Source organism: Podarcis muralis, chromosome 2 (assembly GCF_964188315.1).
Source record: "Podarcis muralis chromosome 2, rPodMur119.hap1.1, whole genome shotgun sequence".
NCBI classification, from domain to species: Eukaryota; Metazoa; Chordata; class Lepidosauria; order Squamata; family Lacertidae; genus Podarcis; species Podarcis muralis.
Window position 1 is genome coordinate 48,353,303 of NC_135656.1, and position 21,630 is coordinate 48,374,932.

The following is a 21,630-nucleotide window of genomic DNA, read 5'->3' on the forward strand; positions in this document are numbered from 1 at the left end:
CTGTCGAACAGCTCTTACTGTCAGGAAGTTCTTCCTAATGTTTAGGTGGAATCTTCTTTCTTGTAGTTTGGATCCATTGCTCCGTGTCCGCTTCTCTGGAGCAGCAGAAAACAGCCTTTCTCCCTCCTCTATGTGACATCCTTTTATATATTTGAACATGGCTATCATATCACCCCTTAACCTCCTCTTCTCCAGGCTAAACATGCCCAGCTCCCTTAGCCGTTCCTCATAAGGCATCATTTCCAGGCCTTTGACCATTTTGGTTGCCCTCCTCTGGACACGTTCCAGTTTGTCAGTGTCCTTCTTGAACTGTGGTGCCCAGAACTGGACACAGTACTCCAGGTGAGGTCTGACCAGAGCAGAATACAGTGGCACTATTACTTCCCTTGATCTAGATGCTATACTCCTATTGATGAGGCCCAGAATTGCATTGGCTTTTTTAGCTGCCGCGTCACACTGTTGGCTCATGTCAAGTTTGTGGTCAACCAAGACTCCTAGATCCTTTTCACATGTACTGCTCTCAAGCCAGGTGTCACCCATCTTGTATTTGTGCCTCTCATTTTTTTTGCCCAAGTGCAATACTTTACATTTCTCCCTGTTAAAATTCATCTTGTTTGTTTTGGCCCAGTTCTCTAATCTGTCAAGGTCGTTTTGAAGTGTGATCCTGTCCTCTGGGGTGTTAGCCACCCCTCCCAGTTTGGTGTCATCTGCAAATTTGATCAGGATGCCCTTGAGTCCATCATCCAAGTCGTTGATAAAGATGTTGAATAAGACCGGGCCCAAGACAGAACCCTGTGGCACCCCACTAGTCACTCTTCTCCAGGATGAAGAGGAACCATTGATGAGCACCCTTTGGGTTCGGTCAGTCAGCCAGTTACAAATCCACTGAGTGGTAGCATAGTCAAGACCACATTTTACCAGCTTCTTTACAAGAATATCATGGGGCACCTTGTCAAATGCCTTGCTGAAATCAAGGTAGGCTACATCCACTGCGTTCCCTTCATCTACCAGGCTTGTAATTCTGTCAAAAAACGAGATCAGGTTAGTCTGACATGACTTATTTTTCAGAAATCCATGCTGACTATTGGTGATCACAGCATTCCTTTCTAGGTGCTCACAGACTGTTTGCTTAATGATCTGCTCCAGAATCTTCCCTGGTATTGATGTCAGACTGACTGGGCGGTAATTATTTGGGTCCTCTCTTTTCCCCTTTTTGAAAATAGGGACAACATTTGCCCTCCTCCAGTCTGCCGGGACTTCGCCTGTTCTCCAGGAATTCTCAAAGATGACTGTCAGTGGTTCTGAAATCACATCTGCCAGAGAATATGTTTCTCACTGTTGGTCTATTATAAATGGTAATCTTATTACTGTGTGTCATGCAAAGCTAAATTCCCCATATGTTCTCCTGTGATGCATCAGCTCCCACACTAATCCATAGAACCCCAAACCTGCCATAACAAGTGGAGACACTGGGGACCAAAAGTTGCCTCTGCCTCCTGGGTCAGTGAGAGAGTCTACTCAGGCAATGCCACTCATGGGGGGAAGGTATGAATCTAATTCCACAGCATTTTAAAAAATAATAAATAAAAGAAACACATCAATTGGGTTTTGTAAATAAATTGCAGTGCCAAAGAGGAAAGACCTTTAAAGAATAGTCAAAAGAAATTACTTCTTCACACACTGCATAGTTAAACTACCACAAGATGTTGCAATAAGCATTTCCAGTATTGGAAACATTAAGCCTCTGAATGATGGTTTTTGGGGAACGTGAGTGGGGAGAATGCTTTTACACTCATGTACTGATTGTGTGCTTCCTGTAGGCACTGTGAGAACAGGATGCTAGACTAGATGGGTTTTTGCTAGACTAGATGGGTCTAAGGCTCCTCCTCTCCAGTGCTATTCCCATGCAGTCTCAAACTGCATCTGTGCACAACTAATCTCTGTTCCGCTCTCTTCATTTTTCTGTGCGTTCTTGGAGACCAGCGGGGAAGGAAGCTGGTCGCAGCAGGAGGGAGAGACTCTCTTGATTCTTCAGCAGCCTCTTGACTGCCCTCCTTTCCAGCCTCTACTTCAGTCTCAAAGTCTGGACTGCACTCTGTCACAGACTCTTCCTGCTCACTAAACCCTGTTGCTCTTCCAGCTTCCGACACCTCCTCTCCCAGTCTTCTCTCTCTGACCACTCACCATCATCCCACCACCAATCCCCTGACTCTGAGACTTCTTCCCATGGGGGTTTAGCTGGGGTTTCCCAGCTGGTGCCTCTCACCACTCTTCTGCATCCAATCAGCCCATGACAGATTGCTTGGGAAGGACACAGGATGAAGGAGATTTAGGCAGCTGTGGGAAGGAGGGGAGGCCTTCAGTCTCCACAACTGCCTCATCGGGGCAAGATCTACTGAGAAGAGTTGTTGTGCTAATTAGATCTGACACTGCTCAGCAGACTTACTCTGTGTGATTTATTCCTGACACCCATTCCTGACAGGTACCTATTAATTCTTTCGAACTGTAGATCAGGGGTAGGCAACCTAAGGCCCGTGGCCGGATGCGGCCCAACTGCCTTCTCAATCTGGCCTGCGGAAGGTCCGGGAATCAGCGTGTTTTTACATGAGTAGAACGTGTCCTTTTATTTAAAATACATCTCTGGATTATTTGTGGGGCCTGCCTGGTGTTTTTACATGAGTAGAATGTGTGCTTTTATTTAAAATGCATCTCTGGGTGCTTTGTGGGGCATAGGAATTCATTCATTTTTTCTTTCCAAAATATAGTCCAGCCCACCACATGGTCTGAGGGACGGTGGCTGAAAAAGGTTGCTGACCCCTGCTATAGATACTAAAAACTGACCGTTCCCTACCCATCACAGGGTTATCTGAATCATGCTAGGAAAGTCCAGCACAGTGAGGCAGTGTCACACTGTCACCTTGCTGGCAGCGGTGCCACTCTCACATATAAGGATGGTGTGGGGAGGGGCAGGGTGACAAAAAGACTGGAGCTGCATGGGTGCACTGGAACAACCATGCTCCACTAGTGCACCCAGCCTGTCTGCCCTACAGTAAGCAGCAGCAGCACTATCAGAAGGGCAAGGCATGGCACCATCCCACCACACTGGCTGCTCCTGAATGATGTTTACCACAAATACAAATGCAACAGTCCACAACTGGATTTATTTTTTAGAATACTTAATAGTTTAGAAGACAAATTCCAGAGAATTAGCAGTGTTTTTCACTGTAGTTTTTAAAGGAATGAATAATAGCGTACAAACATCTTGAAATTCAATAAAAAATAAGAGGCATAGTCCTTTATAGAAACCTAGCAGGATATATATAAGAAAAACTGAATTCCAATACTGAATTGCACATCCTTTTCTTTCCTGGTACAAACCTTACTTGAAAGAGCCTTCACCTTTTCTTAACAATTACTACTTTCATAAGCTACAAATCTTGTGATAAACATCAGAAATTATACTGGCTGCTTGGATATCTCATTAGACTTTTCTTACCCTTTTGTCTCCAGGCTAATAAGGGGAGAGAAAAATCTAATCTACAGCCTTCTAAACGCTAAATTAGATCTAATGAGAGGGCTGTTCAACAGCAGGTTTCAAACCAATGCAAGCTTTTTATGGTTCAGACATCCAGGGATGATGACAACACATTAAAGACAGTTTAAAAGTCAAATTCAAATTATTTAAATAACTTGAATATATATTCACAAGATGAAAACATTCAAATCCCACTCCAAGAAGAAAGTTTTTGCAATTGCTATTATTAGGCTGGTATCATCAGGTTAGGCTGGAGAAGGCTACCCACCCCATTCTTAGTTCTTATACTAAAGTAAGAAACACATTACAAAATAAAACAGAGTTGAAACAACATCCTCATCTTTCGCAATCAGAAGCATGTCACATTTCTTATAAAAGACTCTGTCCGCTCCTTTTCTACTGAGCACACACGTTAAGGCTGAAGCGTCCGACCAGTTGGCAACAACCATTTGGCCACTAATGCTGAACCATGTAGGAGACTCTTCTGGCATTTCAGAACCTAACCAGTTTAGTATATATCTATATTTCTATCTATGTCCTTAGAGCAGCTCTCTTCAAGTAAAACAGCATGGTGAAGTTAGCATAATTTATATTTACCTTTTTATCCTGCCAGAATAGTTTGTGAGTTTATGAGTCATATTTCTACTAGGCTCTGCAGTGGGAATGTCAGCATTTATGACTTATCCATTCACCATATTTGAAAAAAAAAAGTTGCTTCAAAGAATTAACAATATATACCTTGTCTACACATTAATCAAATTAGATGGAAACCTAATGATACAATTTTTGTATATTTTTATATGTTACTTCTGCTATAGATATTTATTTTATTTTATCAAAATAACAATATCTCACTACCCCCTAGCACCACTCAGTTTCATTATAACAATTTATAAAATTGCCATTTCATAAAAATGGAAATGAAAAACTATCAGCCAAAGGGACAGGATTTTCCACTTCATGCTAAATGCACTTCATGTCCGTCATCTATCACAGATAGTGTTCTTTTTTATCAAAAGCCAGCAGGATGCATAAATAGCAAGAGAGACTCATATATAATTCACTTATCACAACCAGAATACGGAGTTTACATGCCAGCAAAAACAATCCTAGCAAGACATCTACACCAGTCATAAGCCTAGAATAAATCTCTGTAACAAATGGGATGTTAGCACATTTAGAATAGCAACCAACTTTGCAACTGCTTCAAAAATTGGTATCTACAATTCTATAGCATTCTTTACTAGCCATACTTTGCTAACAGGAAACAAGAAGGAAGTTGTAGATGCAACCTGTACAGTTACCACCTGTTTCAAACAAAACGACAGCACACCATTTCAATAAGAACCACCGCTTCAATATGCTAACATTTGTAGATTGTAATGAAAATGAAAATATGACAAAAGAGGATTATTGGGCATCTGAAATGGTTATTGACTAGCTTGTGGGTACTCCTAGGTATGGAGTTGTTACTGGAGGTCCACTGCTCTGCATGGACTTGGAGATGTGCTGGGAAAGCTCTTCATGTCATTCCACCTCTGAGTGAAATCTGAAGTGCCATAGCTACTCAACAGTAGTACCTTCCTCATTGAATATTCTTCCCTCTGATATACAACCAACAACACCATTGTTCAGCTTTCAACACAAACTGAAAACCCATCTCTTTTTTATGCATTTGGAGAGGATTGGGGTTGAGATATTGGGCCACCTGGAATTGTTATAGGAAGCAAATTAAGTTACTGAGGTCGAGACGCATCTGATCAATTGAACAGTGTTGTCAAGCACTGGGCTATGGAATTCTGGCCTCAAATAACACTTTCAAATAATCTTTACTTATCTCTTTTTCAACATTTTGAAGAAACAAAAGGACCAAATGCATGGAGTTTCTATGAAGATCATAAACCTGAAATTGTAAAGCAATGTCCCTCATACTTTTCTATGCAGAAAAAAAAACAGCATTTCCCCTCTACTTTCTGACTTCTTATATTGCTATACTACTATGAAATAGCTCTCTATTAGTTATACTAGAATGTTCTAGTGATGTTAACGCACAGCTCTTGGGAAAACTGCTAAACAAATTTTCTGTTCTCTTGCTGATTGCACTTGACTAGTTGTTAATGCTTTGTCCCAAAAGAGAATTTCAAGCTAGGACTTCAAGCTAGACATAAATTACTAATAAACTAAGACTACTTTGCCAATATAATTATGACATTTGAAATTCTGCTGGCTTCACATACCAGTCTTACCACATAGGAATAATGGGCTTCAATTAATTCTCAGTGCACAAAGTAACCAGCCTGCTTCTGCTAGCTGAAATTAGAGCAATAAATATCTATGAAGTTTTATAACAACAAAAGAAGTAAGGATAATACTCACAGTAACTGTAGAGACACGAGCCCATCAAAAAGACCCTTGGGAATCTCTGTGATCTTATTTCCATAGAGCACTCTGAAAAATACAAAGAGGCAAATTAAATAGTGCAAAGGTGCACTACTTACAACGAATCTTATGTTTTGCCACATTAATTTTTCTATCATTCTCCTCTTTATCAAGGGTTAGTTCACTTAAACTTCTAGCTATCAATAAAATAAGACTTGCAGGTAAATTAAATGTTTGGATAAACTTTTGAAAATTGAATAAAGGATTGTTACCTGCTTTATTTATGTCATAAAACATTTTCAAGATCGTGTTTGCTCTGCATCAATTTTTAGTTGATAATTTAGGCTTAGTGGGGTGATTAAATAGGAGTGAAATTTTCATTTATGTATCTTAGCCTCTCTAGCCTATAAACATATATGAGAAAATAAAGTGACATCAATTTTTGAAAAGTTGAACAAATAAAACTAAATAACTGTTTTGGGATCTAAAGTTATCATCAATTGCTTGGGGATACTGATGGATAAGGAAAGAGGATATTATCTCCAAGACTAAAGTGAATGCACAAGCAATCTTCCCATATACAAACCAAAATTGGAGACAACTTTTCATATTTGCATTATGAGGCAGCAGCAACTTACTTCACTTATATTCAATGCAATCCTATGTATGTTCTATCATAAATAAATCACATTATGTTAAATGGTGATGACTCCCAAATAAACGTCCGGTATTGAAGAGCAAATAAGAATGTTACTGGGGAAAAGATTTGGGATTTGAAATCGAGGAAAGCAAGAAAAGAAATTGGAGACCTGCTGAAGAAATGTTTGCATTAGGATCTCAGAGCCTGTCCCGTTGAGATGACAATTCCTAAAGGAGACAGCACTGCTCTACTATATTTAGCATTGCACATGCCCATCACCAACCAATTGGCTGTCAACACAGCTGAGTGTCACCACCCAGAAGCAAAAAGACCACTCACACCATAGTGTGATTTTCAAAATGGATTTTTGCGTATCTCATAACCTTTTTCATTGTGCGCTGGGGGCAGTGAAAAATGGTAAGAAAAAGTATATGGTGGTTGCTTCACAAATGTTCCTTTTTCTTTCTTTCTTTCTTTTTGTTTTGCTGGATATTGATGCCCAATGTTTTGCTCCATCGGCATTTTCTAGTACATTTTGGCTCATTATTCAGGAGTAGTTTAAAACATTCTACTTAGCATACTCTAAAGTCATCTATTTAGCTTTCAAAAAGGATCTGAAATACTTTACAAGTTCCAGAAGGAAATGCTAAGAGTAGTGGTAAAAGCTTAAGAGGCATGCATTGGCTTATGCTAAGAAAAAGTTGCAGGAATGTTAGCTAACAACTGCTCTGGATATTAGATACCGCAAGGAACAAACATTATGTTTCTAGAGTAATTGAAGAAATCCTAGGCAAATAATTCAAGGTAAAAATGATTACTGCAATGCTCTATCATCAGAATCATTCAACAACATCTTCCTTCATCTCTGGCATCCCCACAAAAACGATAACACACCCTCACTCATTAGGTGATAATGTAGTTGTGAATGACATGCCAAAGGCTAACCACCATGATGTATTTGGATCCAAGCTAATCTATCTTTTAAAAATGAGTTGAATCAGAAGGGGAAACAATTTAACATCTTATACATATCTGAAATAAATTATCTTGTCAGCCCAAATCTGAGAACTGGTTTGACACATCATGTGAAATGTCTCCAGACAGTCTGGAAAAGGCCTTCTATGCTCTGGGACAGCCAAATTAAATGTGCAGAAAGCCTACTGGCACCCAGAAGTCTTAGACACAGTGTGCAAAAGATTGAGAGACCTTGGGGACAGTGATATATCATTTCAGTGAAACAGCTGTAACATATCCCGAGCTATAAATATAATGAAAGAAAGAAGAAACTGATGCTCATTTCAAATCCAATACTAATTCACTAAAGACCCCACTGAATTAAATGAAATTTATTTTAGTTTTGTTAGCACATTCAGGGCTAAGAGAGAATTCGCATAACACAAAGTCTCTTTAGCCCCTACTCTTGATCAACATTTGAAAAAAGCAAGCTAATCCTACATATTTCTTAACTCAAAGATAAAGAAACTCATTATAACAGGGCTTGTTCAAGAAGCAGCATAGATTAGCAAATAATTTTTAATGGTCAGTGCTATTACAGAAAAAATCCTGTCCTGGAAATTTAAATATTACAATCAATTACTGCTATTCAAACCATGAAAATGAGAAGAAAGCAGATTTTAGAGAACTGTTAAGTGTTGGATCATTAGACACATTTAGCAGTTGTAGTGAACAAGCTTCAAACTTGCCTATCAGATTAATAGACACAGTTCTGCACCATCATTCACAATTTTGTGATGGGTGGGTGTCTGGTTACAACCTACAGTGATCAGGACATCATGTATCATAAATTAAAAGAAGACATACAATAGTAAATAACAGGACAAGGAACCGTTTAAATGTAACTAAATAATGGAATAATTTTGGCTTGAATCCAAAGATGCTACTGTGCAACTCACATGGCAAAGTTTTCCCCTTCCAAGTCTGCAACTCTGGTTGCAGAAAAGCTGCTCTAGAAGGCTAGTCCTCTGGCAACAAGTTTCAAGGAATAGAGATTAACTGTTGTTACTACCAACACTGCTTTTGACACTAAGTAAAAGAAATATACAAAGAGTGTACTGGGGTTTTTTGTAGAGGCCTAAATATCTAACCTTCATAGGGTATTCATCTATAAAAGGCATCTACGAGTTGCATAAACAATGGCACCTTCAAGTCTGTCTGATCAATTTCCAATTTAAGAAAGATTAGGTTCTTCTCACAAGGTGACAATTGCACTGGGAAAAGGAAAGCATCACCAACCAATACTTGATCTATTTATTTTTAAGACTCTCCAAATCTCCTATCCAAGGTTACCCTCTACTTACAGCGAGGTGAGTGATTTCAAGCCCTGAAAAGCATCTGATGCAATATCCGATATTTGATTCTTGCTGATATCACTGTAAGGATACACAAGGGAAGAAGACAGGGTACTCATGAAAACACAATTTACCAATGAAAATGATTTATCTTCAGATAGCAGCAGCACACAGTTTTGCTCCACTTAAAGTTCTTAATCCTGTGGAAAGAGAGATGTGAATTCACCGAACACATAGTGACTATGGTACAATGAACTTCATTTTAAGGGTGGCATCACTACTATCTTAATTATAGCTCATACAACTATACTGACCTTCATATACGGTTCTATATTTTCTATATGAGCAATACATGGCTGAACTAAAAAATCTAGCAGTGGTTAAAAGGATAGCGAGAACTCTCCATCTAATAAATTCTCTGTTGCATATTTATAAACACAACACATGTTTTTTCTAAGAGGGTCATAAAGCACAAGGAAACCTGCCTAAATTATTACACTGGAATGCCATTTATATTTCTATAAACCTATTATATAAATGCAAACACTGAATACATCTGCAGTCCTACACACACTTCCCTGGGAGTATGTCTGATTGAACTCAGTGGGCTTTACCTCTGGGTGAACATGCATAGGATTCCATAGCATGAAAACCCATTTATAGGTAGGCAGAAAAAGGGAAGGAACTCTCTAAGTTTCCAAGCTCCTTTATCTCTCCCTGGTACTGGGAGGTTGGGCTTTAACTTACAAGAGTGCTGGAAGCTATAGGGTGGATAGTTATGCATTGCTAACAAAGCGAAAATCTGCATCAACACAAAAGGATACAAATGTGCATAAAATTTACATATGGGGTATACAGATGCAAATTTAGAAATAATTATTATATTTTAAACAGAAATGCAATACATCTCAGCATAGTGAGGAAGACACCAGGTGACTTGTGCAATTAAGTCTATTGACCAATTGCTGCTGTTAGTAGACAACTTCAATGCTCCTGTTCTCTTTTTTAATGAATATTTATTTTTAAACCAGACTTAAACTGGACAACCCTCAAACAGAGAATTGTACCCTGACAACCCTTCAAAAGAGAGGATAGTTCTTAAAGTATGTAGGACACATGGCCAACCTAGTAGAGTCCCCGCAATAAACAGATCATCCCTCATTATAATTACATTTCTGCCACCCCATTCGCTGTTCCTTAATAAGGATTGATCGTCAATCCCTTTCTCCTTCTTGTGAGTTTAAATGACTCCCTCTTTAAATTCACTTCAGTGGTTAAAAGTTTTTAAACAGAGTGTTGTTAACTGGCATTCAAATTTTCACTAACAGCTTAGAATTATTACAGAACAGAAGCAATTTATTTAGACGCATACAAGTTTGTATGGGGATTTAATGAGAATACCACCTTTTGTAACTTTGATTTTTATTTTACCACTGTAAAACACACACACTTTTTATTCTCTTTGAGATAGGCTCCCTACATATTTGCAACAATTTGAAAAGTTGCATTTATTCTAAGACAACCTTTGAAATCTCTTTACAAAATAAGCAATCTCCACAGCCTGTAATTATACTGTATATATTGAGTAGCATATGCGCAGGCCTGATTTTTTGACATACACCTGGTACCACACAATTTTGTAGCTTTTAAACCATTATAATAGTGCAGCAGCAAAGCATGCTATACTATTAACACAGACCCCAGTGTCTGTGACAGCCCGAAATCTGCCCCTACAATAACCTCAATATTTTATACTTTGGTTTACAGATTTTAAATTATTAAAAAGTTTTCTATCTATTTTAAGATACAGATTAGCCTTTTCCTGAAATATTTCATGAAATTTCTGTTCTGTAATGTTCATTTGGAATTGATTTCTAATAATATATTGCCTATGTTGAAAATACAAGAAATGAGGAATAGTTCTGTTTGTTTTGCTGTGCTTGTTTTATCACTTCTGTCATCCTTCTAAAAAGGTGAACTTGGAAGAGAATGCAACCAATTCCACAGAAGATTCTCTTGGCAGTAGTAGAATTTCTTAGATGCTGGGTGTGTGTATCAGTCATAGAATATGAGGTACCATATGCAGCCTTATTCATAAACAGTAGGGTTTCTTTGAAGCATAATGCTGCAAAGTAGCCTGAGATTGGTAATTTCAGAAAAGCTGAAGCTTCTGAAGTAGCCAGCACCTACATATCTTTTTCTACAGGTGCACCACAATACTATGGCCATTTCCTAGTGAATAAGCCCCACTATAGTCAACAGGGCTTAAGTCCCAGGAAGTGTGCCCAAGATGGGATATCTTTCCGACATTAAAAAAAAAGAAATCTGGAATCTGTTCCATTCACTATCAAGCATGTACATTCACTATCAAGCATGTATTATTGCTTTCAAACCAAATGAAACACCAGCAGGCCTGCTAGTGACTTTCTCCGACATTTTCCTAGTAGATTTGAACATAAACTTAGCCATGCTTTGCCTTCTTTTACTACTAACATCAATTTAAAGTACGTAATTGTACTGAAGTTGTTGAGTGTTTCCCAGGCTAACATTGGCATAGGTGTATTACAAAAAGAACCCCAGCCTCACTATACTTCCATGGAGATTAAATCTATTCCCTATCAAACATAAAAAGCACAATATTACTATATGTATTTGGAAATTGCTCTTACAAGAACTGTCTTTTCAGCTCTAAGCCAGTTGCTTAAAACTAGAAATAGGAAGAAAAACATAAGCCAGTTTCCTCCAAGAAAATGCATTTCATTATAAGGACAGTAATGTGATAGAAGCAGATAGAGCTGTTATTAATGGCTTAACTATCATGCATTGTTACCCACACTGTCCTAAATAAAAATATTATTGGTTTCATTCACATGGGCCTTATACCATATGCATTGGTATCAAACTGATAGTGCCACATTAGCTGGATCCAGTTCTACATGTTCATGAGATGTTTTCCTATCCTCTTTCATTTCAGCAACTTAGTTATTGTTGTTGCTTTCAGATCAGATATGGTCCTGAAGTAAAAGCTAGAAGAACATGAACTGGAATAATTGACGGTATTCAAGAACAGCCTATGTGTAGGTGATATTTATTGCCCTTATGATACATGCTGCTCTGGAGGTCCTTCCAGTTGCATAAATAGCAGCTTGCCCATGTGGCTGCCTCACTGGAAAGTAGCTTATCAACTGCAAGCACTGAAAATATTTTATATACTGTATTAAACTACTTAAAATACTTACATTCTTTTTAATTTCTTGTACTGCGAGAAAGCTCCAGGAGGAATGTTTTTGATAGAATTCTGCTCCAAGCGACTATAAAGAGAATTAAACACATTAATGCCAAAAAGGCAAAGCCACAGGGTAAATCTTTAGTATTTATTTTTAAATATACCTGACACTTAAAACCACAAAAACAAAACAAATATTTAAATGCTATTAAAACTTCTCAAGATTCTAGGCAAAAGCAAAGCAGACATCATCATCATCATCATCATCATCATGTGTTCTAAAGATGGGGGTGTGGGAGGAGTAGACTATCCCATAAGCTTTCTATAAATAATAATATGAGTCCATTGTCAATATTACTTCCCTGTTCTTATTACCAACAGAAGTCTAGCCAGATGTTAAAAACAAATCCAGGAAAAGTCTAAAATGGCTCTGAGCTTTTAGCACAAACAAGAATTGTCTTTAATATAGTCTACAACCATTTATAAACTACTTCAAATAGTTTAGGTACAGTGAACTGTGTGAAGAGATGCCCTTGAAGGTACCTTCCAGTCTTACAATTCAATGATTTGTTTTGTTCTACCAAGAAACAGCTACTTTGCCCTTTGGGAGCTTTATTTTTAAGGCTTCAACAACTGTTCAGGTCAAAGGACAAGAGCAATTTCCTTCACTCTCTCTAATAAAACAGCAAAGCCTAAAGAGAGTGCAGAGAAGCCTGATGGATTCAAAGATATTTCTCTGAACATTAAGAGCAAGTCCGTGTATGCTCTGGCTTAGAGCAGACACTCAACAAAACGGCTGAAAACAGCAAGGAAAAAGAAAGATGCACTTAAGGTGACAAATGATCTTCTAGGGTCAAACCCCACCTGGAATTCTGTCCTAATCAATCTCAAGGTTCAGCACTTTTTGTCATCTCCTTAGCTGGCACCTGAACACTTCACACACATGGTAAGACCGCAATGCAGGTATGTATATATGTATATATATGTGTGTGTGTGTGAGTACCTAACACAGCTTTTCTAAAACCAGATCACATTACTGGGAGCAACAAAACCATACAGAGTAATACTGATTGCTGATTAAGTAAGACATTCATATCAATGTAGGTTCCAGCTATCTCCTTTAATTGGTGAAAAGGGGGAAAATGTTTGCTAATGGGAGCAGCTTACTATCATTTTCCCAGTTTGAACAACATCTTATCTAACAGCTATGTTACTGTGGCCTAATCGTTTGTCAAGACTGCCTGTAACACAGACAAATCATTAAACCGGACAGAAAAAAGAATGAGGCATCAGTACTGATAATTTTTAGCTGTCAAGTAAGTGGAGCCTACAAATGAGATAGCCTTGCTCTATTAACAAGCAGTGCTGTGCTCTCTTTTGGAAGTGTCAGAGCTCATCCCTTCCATAGTAGGAAACTGTGAATAACCTGTAGGCCAGATTGGTAAAATAAGTAAGCAAGCTTGTCATGTTCTCTGGTTGCGCCTTTCTGGTTAGCATGGCTAGCTGTGGCCTCTTTTTGGAAGACAACAGCTTCTAAAAGTACATTTTAGAGAAAGTAGGGGATGAAATTAAATACATGTTTTCAGTACATTATGTACTGTGATTGATGCAACAAGGAAGGCAAAGCAGGATCAAAGGGATAGTCTGCTCCAAGTAGTTAGCAGAAGACACAAATGTGCATGTATGGATAAGTGGACATGCTACAGTGCCTGATGTGATGATATCAGTGTATTTGGCCTTGCTGAAGCATTTCCAGAGCAGAAACCTAATTGCTCTTTGTGCAATGCCAGAATGTATTAGGGCTCATTATCTCTTCAGCCTGAAGTTGAATAGTTGAGTGGGTATAGAGTAGCATCCACTCTCTTGCATGCAGCAGGGGCCAGGAGTGATTCAGACATGCACTGTCAACACTTGAGGATTGCAGCATATGTTAATGACTTCCATCACTGAATGGGCTATCATATATCAACCACTGTGGAAAGAACAAAAGTTTTCCGTTGGAAAGCACTGTGTTTGAATTTGCGATCTCAAATGATAACAAATCACCTGTGGTCAATTAAAGCAGAATGTTGGTAAATGGAGTCCACACATGTGCCTTTAAGTCATTATATGATAAGGCATCAAGTAATGTGCAAGCTCTCTGGCAAGCTCCAAGTTACTAGCTGTCTTTCCAGAACTGTGAAAATGGGACCAGGCAGGTGGAAATATATTTGAGCATATTTGATCCTCGCTATCACTATGCACAGATTGAGATACTAATATATTTCCTTCCCCAGCCATGTAGGAGGATAGAAGACCAACTAACCAAGTAAGTTAATCATGGCATCACATCATTATGTCCACATAGGAAAACACAATCCACAAAAGGCATGAGACTAAAGGTAAAGGTAAAGGTACCCCTGCCCGTACGGGCCAGTCGTATCTGGCTCTAGGGTTGTACGCTCATCTCACTTAAGAGGCCGGGAGCCAGCGCTGTCCACAGACACTTCCAGGTCACATGGCCAGCGTGACGAAGCTGCTCTGGCGAGCCAGCACCAGCGCAGCACACAGAAACGCCATTTACCTTCCCGCTATAAAGCAGTACCTATTTATCTACTTGCACTTAGAGGTGCTTTCGAACTGCTAGGTGGGCAGCAGCTGGGACCGAAAGATGGGAGCTCACCCCGCCGCGGGGATTCGAACCGCCGACCATACGATCGGCAAGTTCTAGGCACTGAGGTTTTACCCACAGCGCCACCCGCATCCCAACATGAGACTACAGCACTCTAAAATCAAGTTGCAATTTCTAAAGGTGAGTTCAAATGATTTTTTTTGAAAGGACATATTACTGCACAATGAAATGTCCCTATTGCTATTCATTAGACCCCCCCCCCAATGACAACAACAAAAATACTCCCAGCAGATGAAATGTAGATGCATCCATATTAAATGCAACAATAGTCATATTTGATTTCGATGAAATTCAATTTCAGCATTTGGTAGTACAGCTGCAGCATATCATTCTATCTGTAAGGCAGATCTCAACGTTCTTCCGATGTTCCCATCATTTAGTCATATGGAGAAACAGTAAGGCACATGTTACTAAAAATCCAACCCCAGACCCCTATTCTCTAAGTCTTAGGCAGAGAGTACTTGAGTAACGTTTTTAAAAAACAGAGGTTTCACATACATTATGATAATCCAAAATTTGCTCTTTTGTGAAAGTAAAATAATTGAACTTTGGAACCTTGGGGTATTGCCATGAATGCCAAGTTCTTCAATTTGCAGCACAAATTCATGAATATTTCTAAACTTCTATCTACATGCTATAGAGTCATAGAATCATAGAACTGAAGAGTTAGAAGGAACCCTGAGGATCATTTAGTCCAACCCTCTGCTATGCAGGAATCTCAACTAAAGCATCCATGACAAATGGCCATTCAACATCTGCTTAAAAACTTCCAAGGAAGGAGAGTCTACCACCTTCCATTCCACTGCAAAGCAGCTCTTAGTGTCCTGATGTTTAGTAAGAATCTCCTTTCTGTTAACTTGAAACCATTGGTTTGGGTTCTAGTCTCTGAGCAGGCGAAAACAAGCTTGCTCCATCCTCCATGTGACAGCCCTTCAGATATTTGAAAATGGTTATCATATCTCCTCTCAGTCTCCTCTTATCCAAACATACCCTGTTCCCTCAACCATTCCTCATAAGGCTTGGTTTCCAGATCCTTGATCATCTTGGTCATCCTCCTCTGAACAACTTCTCAATATCCAGCTTAAATTGTGGCACACAGTAGTTCAGGTATGGTCTGACAGAACAGAGCAGTACTATGACTTCCCTTGATTGGGACACAATAGTTATATCAATGCAGCCTAGAATAGCATTAGCTTTTTTTGCTGCTGCATCACACTTGTTGACTCATGTTAAACTTGCAATAGATCCTTTTCACATGTACTACTGGCAAGTCAGGTGTCCCCTATCTTATATTTGTGCAGCGGGGTTTTCCTGCCTAAGTACAAAACTTTACATTAGTCCCTATTGAAATTCATTTTGTTAGTTTTGGCCCGGTTCTCTAATCTCTTAAGGTCATCTTGAATCCCGAAATAAGACTGGTGATTGGGAGTCTATTCCAAATTCTAGGCACCACAACCAGAAATATTTCCGATATCCACTCACTGTAAATTCCATAACAGAGGGGCAAGGGGAAGAGTTTCAAAGGAGGAGCAATGCTGGATTCATTTACAGTGAGACGTGCGGGTATAGGGCAGCATACTACTACTACTACTACTAATGGCTTGTATCAAACAATATTGTCTTGTTACGATGACATCCTCTTCTTCACTTCTCCTTGCATGGCCTCTATGCCCTCTCCAAATCTGTTCTGAGGTTCCCTCAGTCATCTGGAACTGATCTGAGAAGAGTGTGAGGGACACATGAGGAGCTGATGGGGAGAGGAAGTTCTGTTGCAGAGGCAGACATTCTGCATTAATGGATAACTTCATTGAATAGAACCTGTTCTTTGTAAGTTTATTGGAGATTGCTAGTGTGAATGATCATTGTTTCCCAGTTGATGTCACATTATTATTACAGGGTAAAAAGATTTGGAATTTGCAAATTCCAAAGGCCTCATATTCTTACGCATCCTGGTGCATACTGAAAAACCACATATTATGCATAAAAGCAACGTTTACAATAGAGGTTCAGACTGGAATATTAATCCCACTTAATCATCCATTTAACACAATGGACTTCTGAATAGGATTGCACCGTAAATTTCGGAATATCCATTGGTAAATGGTAACTGCCATAAATTGATGGTAAAAAAATAAAAGAAATCAAAAGCAAGCTGCATGTGAGTTTTCTATCTTTGGCTGGAATAGAGCAGAGAGAGCCAAAGTGGCACTTACATTTCTACAATACTCTCCGGAAGGTTGGCTGGGATTTCTGTTAAGCCCTTTCCTCGACAGTCCACAATATTGTTGCTACAAGTGCAAGCAGATGGGCAGCTGATGGAATTGGCATTGCAGGATGGAGGTTCAGCATGTGAACCTGGGAAAGAAAAGGAATCAATATCAGTATTTTAAAATGTGGTCTTGTGATAATCTGCCATTTATATCAGTGTGAAACAAAGCTTACTTGCCACATTGTTTATTATGACGACGACAACAACAACAACAACAACAACATCATCGGTGAGATACTTGAAGACGTACCTCTTTGCCCTGGCCTTTAATACCTGAGATGTGTGTTTTCAGAACCTACCCTATCTTCATTCAATTGACTTTATTGTGTCTTTCCTAAAGGATCCTGAGAATTAAACTTTGTTAAGAGTGCTGGGGACTGTAGTCTGTGGGAGTAAACTAAAGTTCCTAGCAATCTGCTTTACATGTATGGTGTGCTTGCAGGCAAAAAAAGTTGTCAACTTTCTTCACCACAGTGTAGTTCTGAAAATGTAGAATATTGTTTCTCCTTTTAAAAACCAATCCTTTATGCTACTCAACAAACAAAAATGCAAGGAGACTGTGCAAAGTCTTCCGAACTAGGGAGTGGAGGGAACCTCAGCAGGGGAACTCACACCTATTACCCTTTTACATTAAAAATAAGAAAGTACCCAAGTGAGTTACATCTTCTATGATAACTAAACACTTCAGACAATGTTCTCTTACAGAGGTTCAAAGTTATCCAGAGCTAAGAACTCTAAAAGTGGCCTAAAAACTACTATTCTATGAATCAATAAAAACTGATATTTCAAATTTAAATGTCTGTTCAACTTCTCCCAGATGCTACCTATGTTTAAGTATCATTTCTAACCAGAAACCAAAACAGATAAGTTGGGAGACTTGAAGAAAGGTTACATGTTCCCAAGTTTCATAATTATAATACTTAGGGACAAAATGCAGATTTCAGTCAGTCAGAATGTACACACAAGCTTACTGTGTATTAAATTAAACTCCAGCATTACATATACACTTGCTTATTCATTCCATTTGTATGCTAGTCAGATATAGAGCTCAGAAGGCATTCCCCTGAGAAAAGGCATCCCATTATTTGTTAATTACTCTTCCGCATTAATATGATATGAGACTACAATTGAAAAAAGACAATTTAAGTACAGAATTGTTAACACAGACCAGCAGTTCAGAAAAGACTCTGAACAAATCATAGTAATTTAAAATATATTACACAGTTTACATGGGGCATGGCTGAACTGGCACTAGCAAGGAGTGGCATTTAAATAGGAGAAACATTAGAATCATTTACTGAGTGCTTAATATGAACATCAGTAGAAAACAACAGAAAAAAGCAAAATGATAAATTTATACTACCTGAGCAGACGTATTCTTTTTTCTGAACATCAGCAACATTAAATCCTCTCAGATGAACAGGTGCCATGCAGAACGTGAACTGTCCAACTGATCGCCTCTGACGCAGCCAATCAGAAAGCCAAGCCAAGTGGCAGTCGCAGTGTAAATAATTGGAATGAAGCCGTCTAGAATGCATAGAAAAAGATTCACATCAGATCTGCAGTCTTCAAAAATGGAGGCATAATAAAACAATCTAGTCTCTATTTTATTATATGCATAGTCTTATCGCAAGCACTGATTTTGAAGCTCAGCTGCGGTACACTGTCATATAATAATGTTTGTGTATTCAATGCACTGAGACTTCACAGGTTTTCAGTGATATAATGATGCTGCCATTTGGTAACTTAAGGGTGTGATCCTATACACACTTAACTGGATGAAGTCCTACTGAATGCAATGGTACTTCTGAGTAAATAAGCCATAGGGCTTAAATATATATATACACACACAAACTAAAATAATGGTTTAAAAAGTGAAGCAAATATCAGAGATTAATGAAACAACCAACAATGTATTTTAGATAGTAATGTTGTAACAAAGCTTTTTTTTTTTTTACACTAGATTGTGAAATTTGTAGCGGATAGAAGAATTCAATATGTTGGGGAAAGTCATCTCAACTTCAATTTCCTACATGCAAAGAGATGCTACCAATATACCTACATCTTAAGTTTAGCAAGAGAGGTGATGAGTGATACACTGAAATTTAGGTAGTTTCTCATTAGCTTCTGAAGCAACCTTGTGTTGTATTGTCTAGCAAAAAGTTCTATATTTGAAAAATGAGGTAGCCAGAATGTGGAAATAATACTTCATCCTTTATTCTATGAGTCATGACAGGAAGACATTAAAGCAAAGTCCCCATGACAATACTGTCATTTCAGTAGGACAGGGTTGGACAGAACACTCATTTTTGACAGACAAACATTACATATTGCACTGACAAGGACAAAGTGCTGCAAAACACAGTCTAGTCCATCTCTCAAATAAATTAAGAATGTGAGAGAGCCTTATGTTAAGACAGTTGCAATTGGGTTTGTGGTGGCGCCTAAGCCGACAGTCTCTAGATTTGTATGTCTGCTAGTGGCCTACAAGGCTTTTTTCTCCTTTTTCGGCTGGGAAATTTCCAGAATTCACTTACTTACTGTGTCCAGTAAAGCTTAAGTTGCCTGACCTGCAGGGCAGACTATTAAAAGCACACATATCTGTTCATCAAAGACTGGATAATTATTTGTTTTAGTGGCACAAGGAGAGAGACTAGTTTCATTCAGGCAATGTCTTTGTATAGTGAAGTGACTTTTTAGAAATATTTAATGGCTGTAAACCAGTTAAATAGTTCACTAGTGTAATTATATGGTTTTTAACTAATGAGAATATTTCAATACATTTGCATATTTCTAAAACTACAACAGAGGTACCTTCTTGAAGACTATGGAAGAACATTATATTCTTTTAAATATAAAATAACTTACAATTTAATCAATGCACTCATGAAAATAACATCAAAAGCTAAAGAGTTCCAACAATATCATGGTAAAGCTCTGATTTGAAAGACATGTTAGTCCCAATCCAGAGAAGGTTAGTTATGTACCACTACATTTACAGTTTAATCAACTGTTTACCTATGTAAGAATACTTAATCAATTTTACTTCATGTGTAGGCAGCAGAAATAAGAGTGGTGCTTAATTATTGCAAAGTTGCGTCAGCATCTGTACAAAACAGTGGTGTAGTGGTAAATTCCGAAGTGCAAGTACTCTTTGTAACAACTCCTATAGTCATGCCTTTTCTAGAATTTTCACCAATGCAGACATTATAGTTTGAATACTAAGTCAGCTTTTTTCCCCACCCCTCACCCCTGCTTTGCTGAACATTCAGTCTGGGGAAGAGTTCTTTCTGATGAGCTCAAAACTTGCTTACCACCTTGTGACATTTTGCAATATGTTGGTCATAATTTTTGTGTGTGAAATATATAAAAAATAAGTAGCAATGCAACCCTTAGCCATGCATGCTAATATAACCTAATTTACTTTACTTAGCTTTGGTGGGCTTATCTCCGAGAAATGCTTCTTTATTTAAGATACAGATTATGGTCTAATAGTGCCCCAAGAGTTGACATTAGTGTTCTTCTCATGAAATAAGTGGCTTCAGTTCACCCGTGCCTGTCTTTGCTCCACCACATCACTGATACAAACACACAATTGTATTCTCACTTACCTGGGAGTGAGCCCCATTGAATGTGATGGGGCTTACTTCTGGGCAGACATGTAGTGTTGCACTGCAAGTCTGCTGACTTGATAAGACCATAATCTGTTATTGTCATTCAGACATATGATATTACTGATGTAATACTATATTCCCTAAACAAGGCATGGTCAAACTCAGCCCTCCAGATGTTTTGGGACTACAATTCCCATCATCCCTGACCACTGGTCCTGTTAACTAGGGATGATGGGAGTTGTAGGTCAACAACATCTGGAGGGCCAGGTTTGGCCATACCTTCCCTAAACAATTATATCCTATAAGAAATTGCTTCAGAGAGTCAATGTTTTGGGATGTACACAGGACTGAAATGATTCATCATAAAGGAATAACCATCTTCCTCATCTTCGATCGACCAGACTTAAAGATGTATAAAAGTACTCCTCTCCCCTTATCCCCCTTTCAGTGACCAAAGTGACTCAAGTTTTGAACTGCAAATACATTATTATTTGTGCTAAAATTGCGCAACATACAGTGGGCATTCTGGAGAGAAGTCCGGGGGGCGGGGCCGGGAATCTATCAAGCCTTAACCATGTGCCTTTGATAAATAAATAGGTAATTTAAGAGGCCTCTATTACAAGTGGAGTGTCTGTGAATTGTTGCAAAGTCTTTTTAGTCTGCCTTTAATCTATATGAAAACACAGACAAATATATGTATAACCATTCATTCATTGGTTACAGCAAGAAAGTCAACATTAAGAAAACAAGACAAATGAATGCAGGGCAATATTTTGTATAAATATAGCTGTCTCATCAAAAGGGAAACAGATCAATACAAATTAATTCTTGTCAGATCTGAACAAGGATTAAAAAATAAAGTGAAGCAGGATAACAGAAAAAGAATAAATCAACAACCCATAACATAGAATTAATAGATTAATAACCACAAAAATATAATTAAGTGCTACATGTGTATTGTACAATTTCTCTTCTTTAGAAGTTGAA

General features: G+C 38.4%; 1 protein-coding gene across 2 annotated transcripts in view; it reads right to left on the reverse strand.

Moving 5' to 3' along the window:
• SLIT3 (slit guidance ligand 3) overlaps positions 1-21,630 on the reverse strand; it is a 403,257-nt gene that overhangs the window by 122,780 nt on the left and 258,847 nt on the right. For both annotated transcript variants that reach the window (XM_028717493.2, XM_028717492.2), the window contains exons 8-12: positions 18,393-18,556; positions 16,974-17,115; positions 12,103-12,174; positions 8,873-8,944; positions 5,912-5,983 (exon numbers count right to left, since the gene is read on the reverse strand). In XM_028717493.2, the coding sequence (XP_028573326.2) occupies positions 5,912-5,983; positions 8,873-8,944; positions 12,103-12,174; positions 16,974-17,115; positions 18,393-18,556 (522 nt within the window). The remainder of the gene's footprint in view (positions 1-5,911; positions 5,984-8,872; positions 8,945-12,102; positions 12,175-16,973; positions 17,116-18,392; positions 18,557-21,630) is intronic.